At 35.2% G+C, this 21,103-nt stretch overlaps 1 protein-coding gene across 1 annotated transcript; it reads left to right on the top strand.

The window, feature by feature from the left end:
- The first annotated feature begins 3,998 nt into the window (after nucleotides 1–3,998).
- Nucleotides 3,999–16,358, top strand: LOC110457024 (E3 ubiquitin-protein ligase synoviolin B-like). The gene is made up of 13 exons (XM_021508107.1): nucleotides 3,999–4,188; nucleotides 6,241–6,333; nucleotides 6,885–7,037; nucleotides 7,494–7,542; nucleotides 7,973–8,076; nucleotides 8,532–8,658; nucleotides 8,938–9,037; nucleotides 9,428–9,771; nucleotides 9,949–10,008; nucleotides 11,583–11,768; nucleotides 12,082–12,259; nucleotides 12,572–12,735; nucleotides 13,048–16,358. The coding sequence occupies exons 1-13, from the start codon at nucleotides 4,060–4,062 to the stop codon at nucleotides 13,230–13,232; spliced, it is 1,872 nt and encodes a 623-aa protein (XP_021363782.1). The 5' UTR covers nucleotides 3,999–4,059; the 3' UTR covers nucleotides 13,233–16,358.
- The last annotated feature ends 4,745 nt before the right edge of the window (nucleotides 16,359–21,103 follow it).

Genomic DNA, 21,103 nt, shown 5'->3' with positions numbered 1-21,103 from the left:
ATATCTCGTTTAATTTTGTTTATAAGATATCTTATATATTATATAAGATATCTTATAAAGAAAAGTATATAAGATATCTGATTTTTTATATAAGATATCTTATAAAGTATTTAAGATATCTTATAAAATTTGGTTAAGTACTTGATCAACATTGCTCCATGGATAAAATGACAACTTGGCTTGACATAATTAACGTTATTAGTGTCTTGATTCTTCAACACAGCACATTTCAGCAAGTCATTTTAGTTATGGATCATAATACTGGGTTATCAGATTATTTCGGATTAGCAGTAAATGATTATAAGATAGAAAATAATGTTGAGAATTATGTTGATGAGAAATAATATATATTAATTCTGTCTATGCCTAAGTGGGGTATTTCAGTCAAATCTGCGACAGTACACCAATATGCAGAGTATTGGAAGAAGAAAAATAAATAAGGCCAACATGAAACGTTTTACATCAAAACTGCTCAAACCATTCTGGAAACCTTGCTTTTTGGGGCTAGTACAGACTGAACGGCGATAGAGTATTTGATCGGTTAAGAATGCGGTTTATATCAGAAAGCGAACTAGTTTAGATTATAGAGTAAGATAGGTTCAATGTGTATACGTGCTATAAGTTTATCCTTGTTTGTAATATTATGTTGTATATGGAATTTGTTAGGGTGTGAAAGAAGTATGTTTAGTGTTCTTGTCCTGTACTCTATTTGCAAATATTTTATTTTCCCATTGCCCTTCCTATTTATTTATTTATTGTTTGACTGATGGATGTTGAATGAGAACCCTCCTGCGTGAGGACACCATATATTTCAGGGGCTGACTCCAGGGCTCCCCAACCCTGGCATCCCCTATCAAAATATTTATATATGTATATATATATCTGCTTCGAAGCAGTAAATGTACATACATATTTATGAAAAAAATGGCTGGGGGAATAAAATATTTGTACTGAAAAAAAAAATGAAAAAAAAATAGGTTCAATTCAATTTAAGATAGATTCAATTCAATTGAAGCTTACCAGCCTTTGAACAACCGTGTCCATGTCCGTATGATAATCCCTGCAGCTGTTCAGAGTTCACTGACCATATTGCTCGACAACATACCATTGAGTTTATTCCCCGTTTCATTAAATCTGAAACCCTTGTTTTGCGTCTGGACCTGTCCATCATATCAACACTAGAGAAATAAAGGCAGGCTTGTCTGTACCTGTGAGAACTCAGTATGTGTATGTACAGCATCCAGGAGATCGATTCTGTCCTACAAACCGCGGACTTAGATAACAATCTTATTCCGGGTACAAACTAAGGGAACATCTAATAAGATAATTTTTCTATATATTAATATAGATAATTGAATAACATAAACCAGGGATGGTCGTTTCGGGACTTTTTTCGGGTCGTTTCGGGACATGTCAAAAGTCGTTTCCGGATTTTTCATTATTTTTCTTCTGTAGATACCATTGTCTTTTTTCTTATATTTCAATGTCAAATAGATTTAAACAATGGATGGGGTATGCGCATACCATAAAGTATCGATGACAACAAGATATAGGACAGTCTCACAAGTCTAAGACTTACAACGACTGGAAGAACAGTGCGAACAGTGCGAAAGAGTTATTACAACTTAGCATCGCCTTCTCCCGTCATACATTTACCATTACATGATTTTAATAAAACATGAAGTAAATATACACAACATTAAAACATCGTTCAAAATATATTGCTGGATTTGATGAATTGATTCACATGTCTAAAACATATTCTATGTGTTTTACGTTTTTACTTTCAGGAAATTTAATTTCAATATAGCCAAATTAAAAAATGCTTAAAACATTGTTAGAAATTAGAATCAATGTTAACTCATTCGTCTCTTAATGCCAATAATGGAGAATATAGTGAATTGAAAACATATTATTACAATATCAAACAAGGAACCTATCCATAACGGAAGAAATTGAATGTTAAATTTCATAAGTTCCTCTAGATCTGTATTTAATAATGCGATTAGTTTCACCAGGTAACAACACACTGTCAATCGGGTAAATGATGGTAGGTATACCCTCAAGCACTAGCAATTTGGTAACACTAATGATCCCAAGCACGGATAGGTCGTGACACGGGTCATTTACAGGACTCTATATGAAACGGGAGCGAAAATTCAAATGTAATTTATAAGCGAAAATTTTACATGTCTCGAAACGACTTGATTAAGTCCCGAAACATCTTGTGTCATGCCCCGAAACGTATAATGGTCACCCGAAACGACTTGCTACCGAAACGACTAGCATTCAACCAGATCATGACGTCTCTGCTGTAATCTGAATGTGTGGTCACATATATTCCATATAACACGGAATTAGATTATGTTATCTAAGTCCGTGTTTATAATAATAAATTTTATTTAACGAGGATGACATGTTTAGCCAAAGGCTAATCTACCACATGGTCCTCATTGTTAGTAAAACATATAAGTGGTTAGTAAATCATAATTACAAATATCACAAATACATAAATAGTGCAACATGATATCGTTATCGTTAAATGTTTAGTATCAGCTATAAGGATATCACAGAATGTACAAGTGTTGAAATTAGGTTTAAGTTTATCATCTAAGATACAATATTGCTGAATACAAGTTTAAAAATTATCACAGAATGCACAAATTAATTGTGCAACTTTGCCGGTTATCCCGTGGGTTTGTGAACGGACGACAGACGCTACGGCATGATGATCCCTCTTTGTTTTTTTTCTTTTGATTTTTTTTTTACGTAACGTCATCATTGACGATCTATCTAAGATTTTTCGTGCAAGTGCGTTAAATAGAAGTGTAAAAGGTATTTCCTACGTCTTAATATTAACAATTATATACATAAAATTGAACTCAACGTCGTAGAATGCCTTTATGATTTTGAAATAACATTTGTTCATGTTTGTCCCACCATCCATAAAATACCGGTCCATGTCACGGTACCAAAACTAGTTTTGTTGTTCAGACAGGTTCTATCAGAATGATTGAAAATACAATATTCAGTAAGTGAGACAACTTATGGTTATTATGGATAATAACGGAATACTGAATTATGTAATGTATGTGAAATAAAAGCCTAATATGAAAGTATATTATGGTTGTTACTAATTAAGACAACAAGCATTCATAAAAAGCTGTGAATTTGTACTCGAATTAAACAGCGAAGTGGTTCATAACGGCTAGACTCTAAGTTTGGGCACGGACCTAGATAACTAATCTAATTCCGTGGTTTGGGGAAATATAGATATAGGACGTAGTTATTTTTCAAAAAGCGGAGTTAAGATAACTAGTTTTGTTTGTTGATGCTCATATTTTCTAATGTAAAATATTTCATTAGAAAGTGACTAATATGACAATCTGATTAAAATCATATCCTACGTTCTCTACGTATCACGTTAGGACGTAGGATATGATTTTAATCAGATTGCTAATATGACTTCCTTTCTCAAAAAAAATGCATTTCAGTTGTGGTGCCGTTAAAGAACGCGGCTAGATCTCGGAGTTATGATTATCATTGGGGTGGCATTTAACATCACTGGGATGGCATGTAAATTACTCTGAACACCTTGAACACCTTTGTTTAAGTCCAAATACAGTTGTAACAAATTATCGGGTCACTGTGGTTCGGCCCATGTAACAAATAAAAATCCGTAAAATTGTCGGCAAAACCTGACGTTGATATGTTTTATGACATGCTTGTCAGGTTCCGCCGGACCAGACTTCTCTGGCCGGACCGGTTGAGTTTTTCCTTTTTTTAAACTGTATTTTCTGGTTGTTTTCTATTATCATAACTCTTAAGTGCCTTTGAATTACTGTTCAACTTTTATCCGATTTATAACCTGTATCCGGGAACCGTGCTACACTAAAAAAAAACACCGTGGTATCCACACGGTACTTACAAAATCCAATGAAAGGGAGACACATGAAAAATGCTATTTTTAGATGCCGTTACTATTTTAAGTCGTCTGCCACATCGGAAGTGCCGCCATCTTAGAACGAAGGCCTTACAGTTGCAACCAAAAGTCTCAAGATGAAGGCGGTGTTGTTAACAGGGGTTAGCTTTGTCCTGACGTCAATTGTCGTTGGAAATGCATATTATCAAAAGAAGCAGTTCTACCCTTCGGTTGTGTATATTACGAAGTCTAACCCGAGTATGGCTGTAAGTGACGATGGATACAATTGTAAACAAATGCAAAATGGTCAATCTGTTTTGTACACGTATTACGTGTGATGTTGCTTGTATTGATATTATGGCTAGTACAGATTATCTAGTATCAAACTAAACTATACATAATTATATGGATATATGTGTTATGATTTAAATTTATTTTGAATGTTTGATCACGACAATTTGACATAGAACTGTAGTGTAGAACAGGTTGGGAACATCCTCGCACTGAACTTCTGAAGAGTATTCGCCAAAATTGGACTCCTTCACCCAAGTCAGAAGATAAATGACTGTATCAGTGATATATGTACGTTCTAATCTACCTACGTACATTTTTACAAAAATAAATAAAATAATGATCAAAGTTTGTTCACAATATGGAAAACCATACTGCACGACGTTACATATTGCAGTCGAATAAGCAGTCACGGCACATGTACATTATGCATAGGGTATGTACTCACTTGTATTTTTCTGACCCAATGATCAGATAGCAATAAATCACAAGATAAACAGGTGCTTATTTGAAGGTGGTATTTGTTATCAAATTGTAAACAACCTAGCTATATCTAGACAGTGCATTAGTATTTTATACAGTCTGTTTCTAAATGTAGATCATATAGACAATAATCCAACTGACACCCTCCAAACTTTAGATGGATGCCGTACCAATAGAGCTACCTGGTCACTGCTACAGTCCTCCCACCTTTTACAAAGTCTATGTCCTCAAAGACAACAATATTTAAAACCCAGATTAGGGTATCCCCTTGCCAAAAATTCACTCAGTACTTGAAACAAGTGTTGGTTACAGGCACCAATTTTGTAATAATAATGATAACAACTTGTGGTTCTTATATACCGCTTTATTACAACCTAGTTCGTAGGTCATCTCAAAGCAGTTTCACAAGTAATTATCCGTGGTTATAGGGCCTTTGCAGCCTGCCAACATCTTTCCCAACTCCCTGGGGAGCATACAGCTGGTGCTGCCATTTCAGCTCTCGCAGCTAGCATTCAACAATATTAGCACTGCCCAACCACATACTCATTTACAGCTGAGTAGACTGGAACAAGCAGAGTAAAGTATCTTGTTCAAAGATACAACACTGTGCCGTACTGTGACTCGAACACACAACCCTTCAGTCACAAGCCTGGCTTCCTACCACTAGACTACCGTGCCTCCTTTGGAGCAGAAATATCTACTGCCAGACCGGTCAAAACGCTGACCCTCCAGTGGCAGATCCAGAGACCTATCTGGGAGGGTTTCCAAATTTCCAGGGGTGGGGGGTGGGGTTCCATGTGGGGGAAAATGGTGAAAATACATGATTTTTAAAGAAAATTCTCAGACTGGGGGGGTTCCTGAAGCCCAAAAAACCCCTCTGGATCCGCCACTCCAAGCTCTAGACGTACACTTTACTAGTTGAGCTGCCTGGTTGCTTGCCCCACTTCTGTTCCACTACAAGTACATGACTTACATTTTCACAAATGTGTCGGTGTTGAAAGCCAAAAAGTTTCCTCTATGACTTGAGAGGGTGCATTGTAGTTTTAATGTATCTTCTCCAGTGAGTTGCTGTTTCCCAACCTGTAAAGTATGTATTCATGTATACACTGAATCAAATAAAAAGAAAACTTCTTCAGGACCAGTTTGTATTTGAATTACGTATTTACTTGAAATACAGCTAAAAAATCATTGTGCAAGTGTCTTTACATGAGCATATAATAAAATAATTAAAATTAAAGGGCCTAAATGATTTCTGCATTTAAAAGATTAAGTTACATTTATATACAAATAAATATACATCATATGCACATCAGGCTTTTAGCCAGGATTTCAAACCTACCTGTGCAAAAAGCTGATATTTATCCGATTTTGACAAAACTGCCTGTTCAAAATTAAGTAAAATAGTAAGGATATATAGTGAGAAGTTGCCCGTCTAAATGGGCCTTTTTAAGAAAACTGCCATTCCAAAAGACAGGCAGATGGGTGGCTGGCTAATAGCCTGATGCACATTATTATTGATGAAGAATTTTATACTGTTGTTTCAGATGCTGTATATACAAGCTTTTGTTGGAGTCATTTTAATGGGAAAATTAATGAGGAAAATTTTCTTCGGTCAGCTGCGTGCTGCAGAAATGGAGGTAAACAGCTTCTGATTTATGAAAACTCTCTACCTACATTTATTGTAAGTGTAGATGTGAAAAAGAAATTGTCTGAGGTTAAGATTTTGGATGTCTAATACTACAGCTTGTTTAGGGTTGGTGAGACGTTCAAGAATCTATGCAAACCGCCCAGCTATTAATATGACATCATCTAATTGTAAAAAGATGTTATTTCTGTAAATTTCATTTCACTAAAATACTGGTCAAATACAAGAATGCCTTTAAACAAGACTTGATCATACCTTGAACAAGTTTGTGTTTTGGGGTGTTGAGGTCAAAGTCATCATTCTTTGTTACAGAAAATCTTGGTCATCGCTCTATCAAAAATATTTCGGTTTTGACCAAAATTCACCTCATGCTCTCTTTAAAAGCAAGAAATCTGAATTCTGTAAGAACAATTCAAAGAATGATTATGTGAAGATATTTTTAATAAACAACTTAAAATATTTTATTTACATGTAGCTTAAAGATAAGTCTGATTTGTAATATTATATGTATTAAAATTCATTTTTGTGAGTTTTAATTTGTAGCATTTGATTGAACGATCTTGGTACGCAGTGACAGAGACATGCCTGGCCTTCACAGTATTTCGAGATGATTTCAGTCCAAGATTTGTGGCCTTGTTTACCCTTTTGTTGTTTCTCAAGTGTTTCCACTGGCTGGCAGAGGACAGAGTTGATTATGTAAGTCAAACATTCTCTTTTTTTAGTGGCCCTGTTATCAACACACTGCTTTTACTCCCAAAATGTGACATTTCTGTATTAATATATACAACAAAATGTAGTTATATTATCAAATGCAGAGCATGTCTGGACCACTTATGTAATGAAATTGAATTAGCCTGTACCAATCCAAAATTCCAAACAACTTAAGAACTTAATTTCATTTTCAGAGTATAATTTTAAAATGCTGTCCATTATAAAGAAGGTAACATGCAATAATACACAGTGAAACCTGTCTAAGCTGATCTATGACAGCCATAAAGATCAATCTTTTTGATTGGTATTATGATGCAAAATTGTGTTGAAAATATTCAAATGTTTAGCTATCGTTTTAAGCCCTCTCAGTTTTCTATGCATGCTACATTTTAAAACTTCAATATATTTTAAATAGTAACAGCTGATTACCTCCCTTTGTAGATGGAGAGGAGTCCAGTGATTTCTGTGAAATTTCATATTCGTGTGTTGTGTAAGTTCACTGTATTTTGTGTTATTCAATAATTGCATCACTCTATAACATAACAAATCAAAAATAAGTAAAATTTGATTAGCTGACAGTTTTAAAGACTGCTTTGCACTGAATTCAGGCAATAGTTCATTATATCATTTATTTTTTCAAGTAACGAAAAAGTTTTGAACTTTCCATAAATATGATAAGTGAAAGGAAATTCCAAATGATATGTCCTAGAGTACATTCTACAAGCTTGGCCTATATTTTCATAGTAAATTTTGAAAAAGTTTCATTAGCCATACATAAAATATACTAGCCATTAGCATCAGACTTGTAGAATTAAACAATGTTAATAATTTTTAAATGGTGAGGTCAATAAGGAATTCTGAGACATAGTTGAATCAATATTCTGATAATTGGGAAACTCATCAGATGCTTATATCTCCAGCTCTGCTTGGCCTGCTGGGAATGTTGGACCTATACTTCATCAATGATGCCTACTACAGCACTCTCACAAAAGGGGCCTCGGTACAGCTTGTTTTTGGGTTTGAGGTATGTCTTTTGATTCTAATGTCTAGTACCTCCAGGGATTGAGCCTTGTTCACAACTTTGAGATAAACAAGAATTTCTAGATATCAGAGTTCATAGCCACAAAGTTTTCTGAGTTGTAAAAGTAAAATGCTAAATTCAGCATTTTGTTATGATCGGGTAAATAGACTGACAATGATAAAGATCATCAAATATCTGCACATTTTATGAAAAAAATCCAGCATTTTTCAAATTATATGAACTACCTCTGAAAGTATCAATTAATACAACATTATGAAACTGTTGCTAGAAATTTTCACACAAGAATACCTAGCCCTTCATTACATTAAACGAGTCAAAGAATCAAGCCGATTGCATGATGTTTATAACTTAAAAGATTGTGTAATAAATTCTTATTTCCATTACTTGATACATCCTATTTTACAAACACATTTCAATTATGCAAATGGTGTTTTCAGTATGCTGTCCTACTGACAGTGGTATGGATGACCTTGATGAAATATATACTCCACTCCATTGACCTCCAAAACGAAAATCCTTGGGAAAACAAAGCTGTGTACCTTCTGTATACAGAGCTCATTATAGGTAAGTCATTATATACAGTATCACAGACCCAGAGGTAGTACAGTGCTCATCCTCACTGTTAAATGTTTTACCAAGCTCTTGGTCCAAGTTGGATCGGATTCTTGTCAACGTTGATCACTGTATTATTATAACTGTATAGACAGTTGAAACTGATTAAAAAAATTCAATTACATTTGTGTGAAAAAGAATTGATACATATAAAACAAATAACATCTTACTTGTTGTCAGAGTATAATACCATTAAAATATTTCTAAGGTGTTAATATATTTGTGTTGCAGGTTTTATAAAGGTTGTGTTATACATAGTGTTTATGGCCATCATGATAAAGGTGCATACATTCCCATTGTTTGCCATCCGTCCTATGTATTTGTCTTTAAGGTAAGTGTAACTTATTTACCATCTGTCCTATGTATTGTCTTCAAATTGAGGGTTTGAACTTAATACTTAATACATTGTGTATTTTCAAATTGCTTTGTGTCTTTGTGACATTTGTTTTCTGTCATCCAACTTTGAAAATTACAGATATCTGTTTATAATGATTCATATGGATTAACAAAAAGTTTGGAAGATAAAAGTCGTGACATTGACTGCTGCATGATTTTCCCATGTATATGCTATTTACAAATAAAAATAAAAGCTTGTCATTTAAATACATATATGGCATTTAAATGAAAATGTTTTTTAAGATTGAATGTCAGTACTGGAACATGACAATATTTTGAAGGAGGAGGTTACAAACAATAACAAATTTCTTTGTTCTAATTGCAGAGGATTTAAGAAGGCTCTCCACGATGTGATCATGTCTCGTCGTGCTATACAGAACATGAACACACTGTACCCAGACGCTACAGCGGAGGAACTGCAAGCTGGGGACAATGTTTGTATCATCTGTCGTGAGGACATGCTAGCTACCTGTAAGAAGCTCCCTTGTAACCACATCTTCCATACAAGCTGTCTGCGATCTTGGTTCCAACGCCAACAAACCTGTCCCACATGCAGAATGGATGTGTTAAGGATGACCCGTGCAGAGGCGGCCGCACCACAACAACCACCTCAGCAACAGCAGCAGCCACAGCCTCAACAGCCCCAAGTACCACAGATGCCACAAAACTGTAAGACATGAAGTTTGTTTGACTGCTGCACCCTATTAAACATTTAATGAACTAAAGTTTGATCAGAGATAATAGTCAATACATGTATATCAGTAGTACAACAATAAATCAGTAGTGCATCTGTGTACATTGCAGTGATTCTTCAATCATTCTTTTCTCTGTTTCTATTAATAACAGTATTCCAGGGATTCCCAGGTATGCCTCCAATGTGGCCAAACATGCCTCAGCAACCACAAGGTAAATATTTCTGTTATTCTGATACATCAATATCTGAAAATAATAACACCTCAACCTTTTTGTTAAAAGAAATTCAATGGCTCCCTTCATACAGTACCAGCAATTAGTAAGAGTATTATAAAAGTGAACTGAGGGTTGTGGTAATACAGTGTATTATAAAAGTGAACTGAGGGTTGTGGTAAATACAGTGTATTATAAAAGTGAACTGAGGTTTGTGGTAAATACAGTGTATTATAAAAGTGGACTGGATATTGTAGTAAATACAGTGTATTATAAAAGTGAGCTGGAGGATGTGGTAATACAGTGTATTATAAAAGTGAACTGGAGGTTGTGGTACATACAGTGTATCATAAAAGTGAAATGGAGGTTGTGGTAAATACAGTATATTATAAAAGTGAGCTGGAGGTTGTGGTAATACAGTGTATTATAAAAGTGAACTGGAGGTTGTGGTAAATACAGTGTATTATAAAAGTTAACTGAGGGTTGTGGTAAAAACAGTGAACTGGAGGTCGTGGTAAATACAGTATATTATAAAAGTAAACTGAGGGTTGTGGTAAATACAATGTATTATAAAAGTTAACTGAGGGTTGTGGTAAATAGAGTGTATTATAAAATTTAACTGAGGGTTGTGGTAAAAGCAGTGAACTGGAGGTCGTGGTAAATACAGTATATTATAAAAGTGAACTGGAGGTTGTGGTAAATACAGTGTATTATAAAAGTGAACTGGAGGTTGTGGTAAATAAAGTGTATTATAAAAGTGAACTGGAGATTGTGGTAAATACAGTGTATTATAAAAGTGAACTGGAGGTTGTGGTAATACAGTGGATTATAAAAGTGAACTGCAGGTTGTGGTACATACAGTGTATCATAAAAGTGAAATGGAGGTTGTGGTTCATACAGTGTATCATAAAAGTGAACTGGAGGTTGTGGTACATACAATTTATTATAAAAGTGAACTGGAGGTTGTTGTTAATACAGTGTATTATAAAAGTGAACTGGAGGTTGTGGTAAAAACTGTATTATAAAAGTTAACTGAGGGTTGTGGTAAAAACAGTGAACTGGATGTCGTGGTAAATACATTGTATTATAAAAGTGAACTGAGGGTTGTGGTAAATACAGTGTATTGTAAAAGTTAACTGAGGGTTGTGGTAAATACAGTATATTATAAAAGTGAACTGGAGGTTGTGGTACATACAGTGTATTATAAAAGTGAACTGGAGGTCGTGGTAAATACAGTATATTATAAAAGTGAACTGGAGGTTGTGGTAAATACGGTAAATATGAATTAAGGTCTGTCATGGGTAAAGACCACAGTACAGTGCAAGCAAAACTTAATCACTGTCGTTGTTAGGATACATTGAGGCAATTATACAGAAATTTTGAAGATATTTTGCCTACTGTTCATAAGTTATGTTTTAGCTCGATTCACCATTCAAGGCAGAACTTGCATAGAAAAAAGAAAGAATAGGTTTAAAATGAAAATGAGATAATCTCTTGAAGAATCTGCCTATGTGTATTGTTTTCTTTTTTGCCCCCTTTTTGTTGGTAATAAATTAATATTGTTTTGTTGACAGCTGCCCCAGGAACGTCTGGTGCTAGTTCAACTACAACTTCGGCAACAGCCATGCCATCAAGTACTGCAGGCACATCGACAGTTGGGGCAACGTCCACACAGCCCACACCCACGACTACTGGCACCACCACAGTGCCCCCCATAGTTCCTCCCATGCTGCCATTCATGATGCCATATGGAAGTTATGGTAGGATTGTGCTCTCAATCCAGTGACCTTAGTGTCTGTTGGTAGCATTGATTTGAAGTTCAAACATTTGAGAATCCTGCATCTGCAAAGAAGTTTTGCATTTGTGTTGTAGAATTATTTTTGTTTGGGTTTTGAAACAATATTATTTCATAGTCAGCTTATATGATTTTGCCTTGTTTGAATTAGCTTTCATTTCAAGATAAAATTGTAACAAATATGGAAAGCTTAGATTATTTAGTACATTTTAGTAAAGGTGCGTAGGAATAATGATATCTACGGTATGTATCAAAATCCCTAATGTTTGTTTGCATAGCAATGCCACGGCCCCCGAGAAATCTGGCTGGTGTGTCTGCGGAGGAGCTGAGGGCAATGGAGGGCCAGGAACGGGAAAACGTAGAGGCCAGGCTTCAGTGGTTACAGGACATACAGGCCCTGCTGGATGGGGCTATGGTTCTTATAAACCAGTATAACACTGTGGCAACACAGACAGGGTAAGAGTGGCCTCCCTTCGTTTGCAAGCCTGGTTTGTAAACCTGCATCTCTTACATCAATTATTGCTTCTTCCTAATATAAATTTGCGGAGAGATTTTTGTTCGGTATTATAATGATGAGTTTATACATATTGTTTAGAACTTTGGTTTGACTACTGACATCTCTCCAGCATTGTTATGTTTTGATTTTTGTTGTTGATAGAATTTCCTAATTTGGGACTTTAACATTTTGTTTGTTACTATTTATCCTTTATCTTTGGCAACATAAATGGTTTTGGTTCTTCCAAATTACCTGATTGGGTTCTTTTACAGGATAGCTGGAATCAGTGCAGCTAGTTTTCCATTATCCCAAAATAAATCGGATAAAAAAGAAGAAATGAAAGCTGATTCAAGCCAAAATTCTTCACAACATACCAATACACAGGGGCCAGGCCTCCAACCCACAGATAAAACAGACAGAGAGGATCAAAAACTTGGTAAGTCCATTTATGCCTTATTTAATCCTGTAGGGTGTTGATACTATATTTAGCATGTCCAAACCAGATAATTTCTTGTCAGGAAAACTTATAATATATAAATAAATGATGCCAAGACAATAGAGGTGTAACAACTTTCAAGCAGAAAATACTCTCATTGATAGAAAAGCCTCAATCCTGTTTTGACAGCTGAATAGTTCTCTATAGTTCTCAAAACGATTTTGATTGGGCTGCATCAAATTTTGTAAAATATCAGTTCATTTTTTTTCTTCATATCTACTAAAGTATAATGATTTAGTTTTTGACTTCAAGATTTTTCAGGTCTGGAGGGAGCAACAGGTTTCTCTCCAGCTAAGGAGGAGACGATTCCAGCATGGGAAGACCCCCACGAAGAGGAACACAATGATGAGATGCATGAAGTAAGAAAGCGCAGACTACAAAAGTTTACACAGGAGAATCCATCCGGTGTGAAAACAGAACACAAATCACAAGACTGAGCCAGTTTATCACAGACTTACAGCAACAGTGTGTTTGAGGTTCCTAGTCAACAGAGTGCTGCATTCCTTAGGATGGGTGTTGGGGTGTGTATGTGAATAACTGTCTGAGAGAGTGTAACCTGGTGTATCTGACAGTAAGTTAGCTACTTAAGGAATCGGCGAGAATGTAAGCTACGTATCAAAGAGTGTGCAATAGTTGGAATTCTTGACAGTACTTCATGGGGACATAGAGTGTTGACACTGGAATTACATGTATAAGATGTAGACTCCGACCGACAGTTCATACCTAGCAGGTCATTTTAATCTACCACATTTTCAGCAGTTGACCTTTGCACGACCATGGAATGCCACGTCCCATGCATGCAAGATTTCTCCCTGGTTATACAGACTTTTTTCATTACTCAGTGTTTAATTGAAATGGCAGTTGGATTGTTGCTCAAATTACAGCTTTATCAGATGTGTTTGTTAGAACAAATTAGGGTTGACAGGTTACGTTGGCAAGGTGTTGGGGTATGTTTAAGCCAAGGTAGAAGTGATGTGTATGTCATGTTGTCAAAGATAATTTTGATTAATTATTCGTCAGTTATTGCTGACTTGTCAGATTACTTAATGACTTGTGTGTAGTTGTTTCACTTTGATAGGCAATAATAAATTAACACTACAGATGACTATAAATCATCAAATTTTACACAGCTTCATTTTAAACTAACAACAGATCAGTAATCACCAGATGTCAGATTGGATGAAATATCTTTTAGATTTTACGGAACATGTCCATCTTGAATCCACATATTTGATACCAATTGGAATATACATTATGCACCTTTAGTTCAGTGTACACTCTAAAAATAGAAGCCTTTTAAGCCAAGTTTTAATACTAAAGCTTAAACTTCACAGCATTGTAAATTTTCGAATGTACATTGTACTGGAAAGGATTGTCCTTTTTCTCTGGTTTACCAGATAGTTGATTTTTAGAGGAATTTTCCACCAATGTGATATCAACATGTGGTTACATGCAATGGTCCAAGTAACCTTGGTTGTGTGGGGTTTAATACTTTTTATCAACCATCTTGTCCTGTCAATTTTTTATTAACTTCCAAATCTCTATCCAGTAATTTGCACATGAGCCTTCTCATTGCTTATTTGACTACTCAACCATTCACTTGGATTATTGTTTGTAAGAATAACATTGGCAATGTCTGCTCAAAGTTTGTATGGTTGCTGTAGAGTGTGATGGAGTTACAGAACCTGTAATGACTCCTGGAGCCAGCTAAAATGAGGTGATGTGAAATCCTCTTTAGTTCTTCTATTAGAATGGTAGCAATGAGAAGGGTGGCCATGAGGAGAGCGGCAATGAGAAGGGTGGCCATGAGAAGGGTGGAATTAACAGTAGACATTTATATAAGTCCTTTACACATGAATGAAATTCAATTTATTTTAATTCCATTATATTTATTTATATGTGATATTTCTGTTTATTTTATTAATGTTTTTTTTATCAAAATCCTAAGTTTAACTAGATACTCCACACACTACAGACATACAGTAGGGTAACAGTTGATTGTTATCAACCATATTTGTATAAAGTTTTTAATGTGTTATTTTCCTAAAACAAAACGAAAAAGCAAAATTAAATATTTTACCAGAGGAAATTAAGTTATTGTGAAAAGAAACCTGATTAGTTTGTTTTTTGTACAGGACTGGACACATGATTTAAATGTGGCTTGTATAAGTCTGGGAGTCGTTAGATAACTATATATATATAAACAATATATGTTTGACTGGTGCAAATCTAGGTGTCATTATTTAACAATACATACATGAGATAAATGTGGCTTGTGCAAGTCTACGGTGGTAATGAAATAACTATTTTGATGCAACTGGTGCAAAAAAGTCTGACTATATACATACATGTGATGTATGTGACTGGTGCAAGGGTGTCATACTATAAATATATATGTACACATGTGTGGCTTGTGCAAATCTAGTGGTTATATATTTGATGTATGTGGCCTGTGAAATTCCAGGGGTAATAATATTTATAGGTTATTTCATGACTTTTGATATACCCTTTATGTTCCTGTCGTGTGTCCAAGGGATGAACTTGAAGGCCTGGGGCCTGTTCATTTATGCGGAACAACGGTTCGTCTGTTTTCAAACACATCATTTTCAGGTATAAATTCTGGTCAACCTGCAAAAGTTTGTCAAGGCTCACCTGAAAACAGCATTGGATTACTATACTTCTACTTGTTATAAACAAACAACTCTGGTCCATTCGGTTCAACCATTTGGATTGTGATAAATGAAAACGGCCCTGATGAGTAATATATGACAAAGGGATGATCTTGTAATATAATCTATTACATATTTTGCCAGAACTAAGTTCCAACTATGATGATGCAATAATGGTATCATATCACCTGGCTTCTTAAAGTGAGCCATTGGTACATCTCAAGTGTTCCTGTTAACAGTACTATACAGATAATTTGTTATCAGCCCTATAACCATTTATGGCCTGGAGGGAAAAATCAGCCTGGCGCTGAGATTATGTACAAAGCCTCAGATTTTCCGTGGGAATTTGGAGTTGAAAAATTCCTTTAATGTTAAGGAAGGTTTTAGAAACTGGAACAAGAGACAAAAGTGTGATTGTGTAAACCATAGATTTTGCAAGCTCCACAGATCCTATAAAATTTCCGGAATATATTGACAATCCTTTAGCATTGAAATTGGAAAGGGTTTATTTTTGAAAATGTTTGCCTTTGAAATTTTTATTCTGTGGCCAAAATATTTTGACTAATGAATAATATGGACTGGTCGGCATTTGTATGTTGTATGTATTTATTTTTTTATAAGTGATGCCAGTATGATTTTGTAAGCCAGTGGAAATCCAGTTCATTTGATGATGACAAGAAAATAAAGACGAGATGTGCCAGTGTGTTTGAAAATCTGGTGGATAAAGTTTGGACTAGAATTTCATGTGCACACCTACTCTCACACTAGAATAATCCCAATATTAATTTAAACAATATCAAAAGAGAAAATCAGGACAGAAAATATAATGTTTTACAAGATTTCTGTAAGGACACACAGAAAAAAGTCCGGAAATAAAGTACTAAGTTGATAGAACATGTGTTTTTAGTGTTTTCTATTGCTGGAAAGGTCTTGGTGTCAATCCTCACCATAATAAGTGCTGTCCATTCTCTGCCAAAGATTTGTGTTCGGTGTAACAGTGTAACTACCTTCTTCCAATAGCTATCTAAAGGAGTAAATAAGCCATATTGCTTAAGAGACCTCTTCTCTGGGAATAAGAGATGGATATCAACCATATTATATTTGGATCAATCTAAACTGGTTAGGATTCAGAATTATACAAATGGGAAGTGAAGGATATCAACCATATTTGGTTTGGGGAGTTGTTCGGTGATTTTTGTTTCAAAATTGTAGCAATTGAAGGGTTGTCCCATGGGTGCTGGACAAAAACAGATTTTTGACTTGGACATTATCGAGATCCCTCCCAGGCTCTCTATAATAATGTATACAATCCTAGAAGTAAAGAGACAAACTCAATCGTGATATAAGAACTAACTCTAGGGTCTGGCTCCACCCCTAGTGAGCCATAACTTTGAAACAGTTCAGATCCCCACCCCATAAACATACTTACCATTGCTGAGCATCAAAAGACGAACACAATCATGATACTGGTAATGACTATTGGGTCTGGCCCAAACCCTAGGCCGATACTTAATTTCTGGGCCATAATTTGAAATGGTTATAGTCCCAACCCCAGAGCCATTTGCTGAGCATTCAGATCCAGGTGAGCGATACAGGCCCTGTTGTTTATTGATATTTATGTGTACAAATTTGTCGGAAAATTATGTAATACTGCCCGTCCGGTCTGCTTGTTTGCATGGGTTGTGTCTCGACGTCCGTCCGGTTGTTATCTCGTGTTCGCTGAATTTCGTTTAAATTATCGGAATAATGTGAACCTTTATCAACAACTACATCAGATGTAATCTGCTTTAATTTTTTATAACCATGTCACAAAGTACATGGTATAATGATTTAGTTTGATACTTCTTAAGAGCAGTCAATACCAAGATGCTTTCACAATGTCTGCTCTATTAGTAATCACTCCTTCACTGAACAGGGTTTACTATTTCCATAAGAAAATGCAAGGACCAATGGGGTATTCTTATTTACTTCTGATCTTCCACTTAACTGGTTTTGACCAAATTTGGTGAAACGATCCTCTCATGGTCTTAAAAAAGTGGTGATATTATATTGAGCTTATTTGTCTAAGTAGCTTTGGTGGAACCTGAATGGCTGAGATATTTTCATCCTTCCTGAACTGGAATGTATTACAAAAGGCCGGGACGATTCGAGACCAAGTATTAAAGTAATTTGGTAGTGGGAGCGTCCGTTCGTCAACACTTAGCATTTTCGACAAGTTTTTATTCGATGTTTATGAAACTTGATAAACATCTGCAATATACAACGAAAATAGCTGCGTCCGAAGATCAGCTTCTAATTGATCAACGTCCACTCTTCATAGTTTCCGTAAAATCATTTGATTTTGATGAAACTTGTTTTAAAAATAAGCTTGTACAATATATAAAGACAAATTCCAAGTTCAAACGCGATTAGAATTCGCATATTGCGCTCTGATTGGTGAACAGCTTCTGCACAATAAGTGCGAAAGTGAACATGTATATTGTTGCGCCCCTGGGGTACTCTTGTATAACCGGGTAACTGAGTGTTTGATGTAGCGGTATCTTTCTGGTTTCTGTGCTCATCTGTAAAACAAAAATCAGCTTAAACATGTATAGGTTTATCAATTTAAGGCTGTACACAAGAGTGCCACTTGAAAAAGTAAATATCAAACACTCCAAGCTTCCTATGAAACAGGAAAAGTCCAATGGTTAGAAGATGTCTAATAAAGTCGTAACTTGATATAAACACCGTTGTCTTAGCGTTAATTTTTTACTGAAGCATCTACTTCCGATTTATTATTTTTATATGTACTTGTCTTTAGACACCGTGATGCTTTAGAGAAACGCTTGATGTAAATAGTAAAGTATTTTGGACAGCATCCTCCATTTTTCTATAAGCAGACACTGCATACATAAGATATAAATGTAATGACATGCAATACATCTTATGGACTATGGTCGTTGACAGTGTGGTCTCAATATAGCAATTAGACGACGTGGAAAGTTAATAACTAAACTTCAAGATAAGTGGTCATTCGATAATGTGCAGTTTCAACCTGGACGTAATTACAATATTTAATTATATACATCTGACATAATGTCAGTCAATGGTGTATTGTATACACATAGTTGACATCATGTCAATATCACTAAAAATACACATGACTCCATATCAATGTTCTATTGTATACACGTGACAACATGTCAATGTTCTATTGTATACACGTGACAACATGTCAATGATCTATCGTATACACGTGACACCATGTCAATGTTCTAATGTATACACGTGACACACTATGAATGTTCTATTGTATACACGTGACAACATGTCAATGTTCTATTGTATACATATGACACCATATCAATGTTCTATTGTAACACATGACACACTGTCAAAGTTCTATTGTATGCACGTGGCAATATGTCATTGTTCTATTGTATAGAAGTGGCAATATGTCAATGTTCTATTGTATACACGAGCCACACTATCAGTGTTCTATTGTATACACGTGACAACATGTCAATGTTATATTGTATACACGTGACAATATGTCAATGTTCTATTGTATACACGTGCCACACTATCAGTGTTCTATTGTATACAAGTGACAACATGTCAATGTTCTATTGTATACACGTGGCAATATGTCAATTTTCTATTGTATACACGTGCCACACTATCAGTGTTCTATTGTATACACGTGACAACATGTCAATGTTCTATTGTATACATATGACACCATATCAATGTTCTATTGTAACACATGACACACTATCAAAGTTCTATTGTATGCACGTGGCAATATGTCATTGTTCTATTGTATACAAGTGGCAATATGTCAATGTTCTATTGTATACACGAGCCACACTATCAGTGTTCTATTGTATACACGTGGCAATATCTCAATGTTCTATTTTATACACGTGGCAATATGTCAAATTTCTATTGTAAACACGTGCCACACTATCAGTGTTCTATTGTATACGCGTGGCAATATCTCAATGTTCTATTGTATACACGTGGCAATATGTCAATGTTCTATTGTTATTGTAAACACGTGCCACACTATCAGTGTTCTATTGTATACACGTGGCAATATCTCAATGTTCTATTTTATACCCGTGGCAATATGTCAATTTTCTATTGTAAACACGTGCCACACTATCAGTGTTCTATTGTATACAAGTGACAACATGTCAATGTTCTATTGTATACACGTGACAATATGTCAATGTTCTATTCTGACATAATGTCAGTCAATGGTGTATTGTATACACATAGTTGACATCATGTCAATATCACTAAAAATACACATGACTCCATATAAATGTTCTATTGTATACACGTGACAACATGTCAATGTTCTGCTGTATACATGTGACACGATGTCAATGTTCTATTGTATACATATGACACCATATCAATGTTCTATTGTAACACATGACACACTATCAAAGTTCTATTGTATGCACGTGGCAATATGTCAATGTTCTATTGTATACAAGAGGCAATATGTCAATGTTCTATTGTATACAAGTGGCAATATGTCAATGTTCTATTGTATACACGTGGCAATATGTCAATGTTCTATTGTATACACGTGGCAATATGTCAATGTTATATTGTATACACGTGACAATATGTCAATGTTCTATTCTATACACGTGCCACACTATAAGTGTTCTATTGTATACACGTGGCAATATCTCAATGTTCTAATTTATACACGTGGCAATATGTCAATTTTCTATTGTAAACCCGTGCCACACTATCAGTGTTCTATTGTATACACGTGACAACATGTCAATGTTCTGCTGTATACATGTGACACGATGTCAATGTTCTATTGTATACACGTGACAACATGTAAATGTTTTATTGTATACACGTGACAATATGTCAATGTTCTATTCTATACACGTGCCACACTATCAGTGTTCTATTGTATACAAGTGACAACATGTCAATGTTCTATTGTATACACGTGACAACATATCAATATTCTATTGTATCCACGTGACACCATTGCAATGTTCTATTGTATACACTTGATACCATGTCAATGTTCTATCGTATACACGTGACACCATGTCAATGTTCTAATGTATACACGTGACACACTATGAATGTTCTATTGTATACACGTGACAACATGTCAATGTTCTATTGTATACACGTGACAACATATCAATATTCTATTGTATCCACGTGACACCATTGCAATGTTCTATTGTATACACTTGATACCATGTCAATGTTCTATCGTATACACGTGACACCATGTCAATGTTCTAATGTATACACGTGACACACTATCAATGTTCTATTGTATACACTCAATGTTCTATTTTATACACGTGGCAATATGTCAATTTTGTATTGTAAACACGTGCCACACTATCAGTGTTCTATTGTATACACGTGGCAATATCTCAATGTTCGATTTTATACACGTGGCAATATGTCAATTTTCTATTGTAAACCCGTGCCACACTATCAGTGTTCTATTGTATACACGTGACAACATGTCAATGTTCTATTGTATACACGTGACAACATATCAATATTCTATTGTATCCACGTGACACCATTGCAATGTTCTATTGTATACACTTGATACCATGTCAATGTTCTATCGTATACACGTGACACCATGT

This window comes from Mizuhopecten yessoensis, unplaced genomic scaffold, assembly GCF_002113885.1.
Source record: "Mizuhopecten yessoensis strain PY_sf001 unplaced genomic scaffold, ASM211388v2 scaffold8995, whole genome shotgun sequence".
In the NCBI taxonomy this organism is placed as follows: Eukaryota; Metazoa; Mollusca; class Bivalvia; order Pectinida; family Pectinidae; genus Mizuhopecten; species Mizuhopecten yessoensis.
Note: the sequence above shows the minus strand (reverse complement) of the source record. Positions and strands in the feature narration are given on the sequence as shown.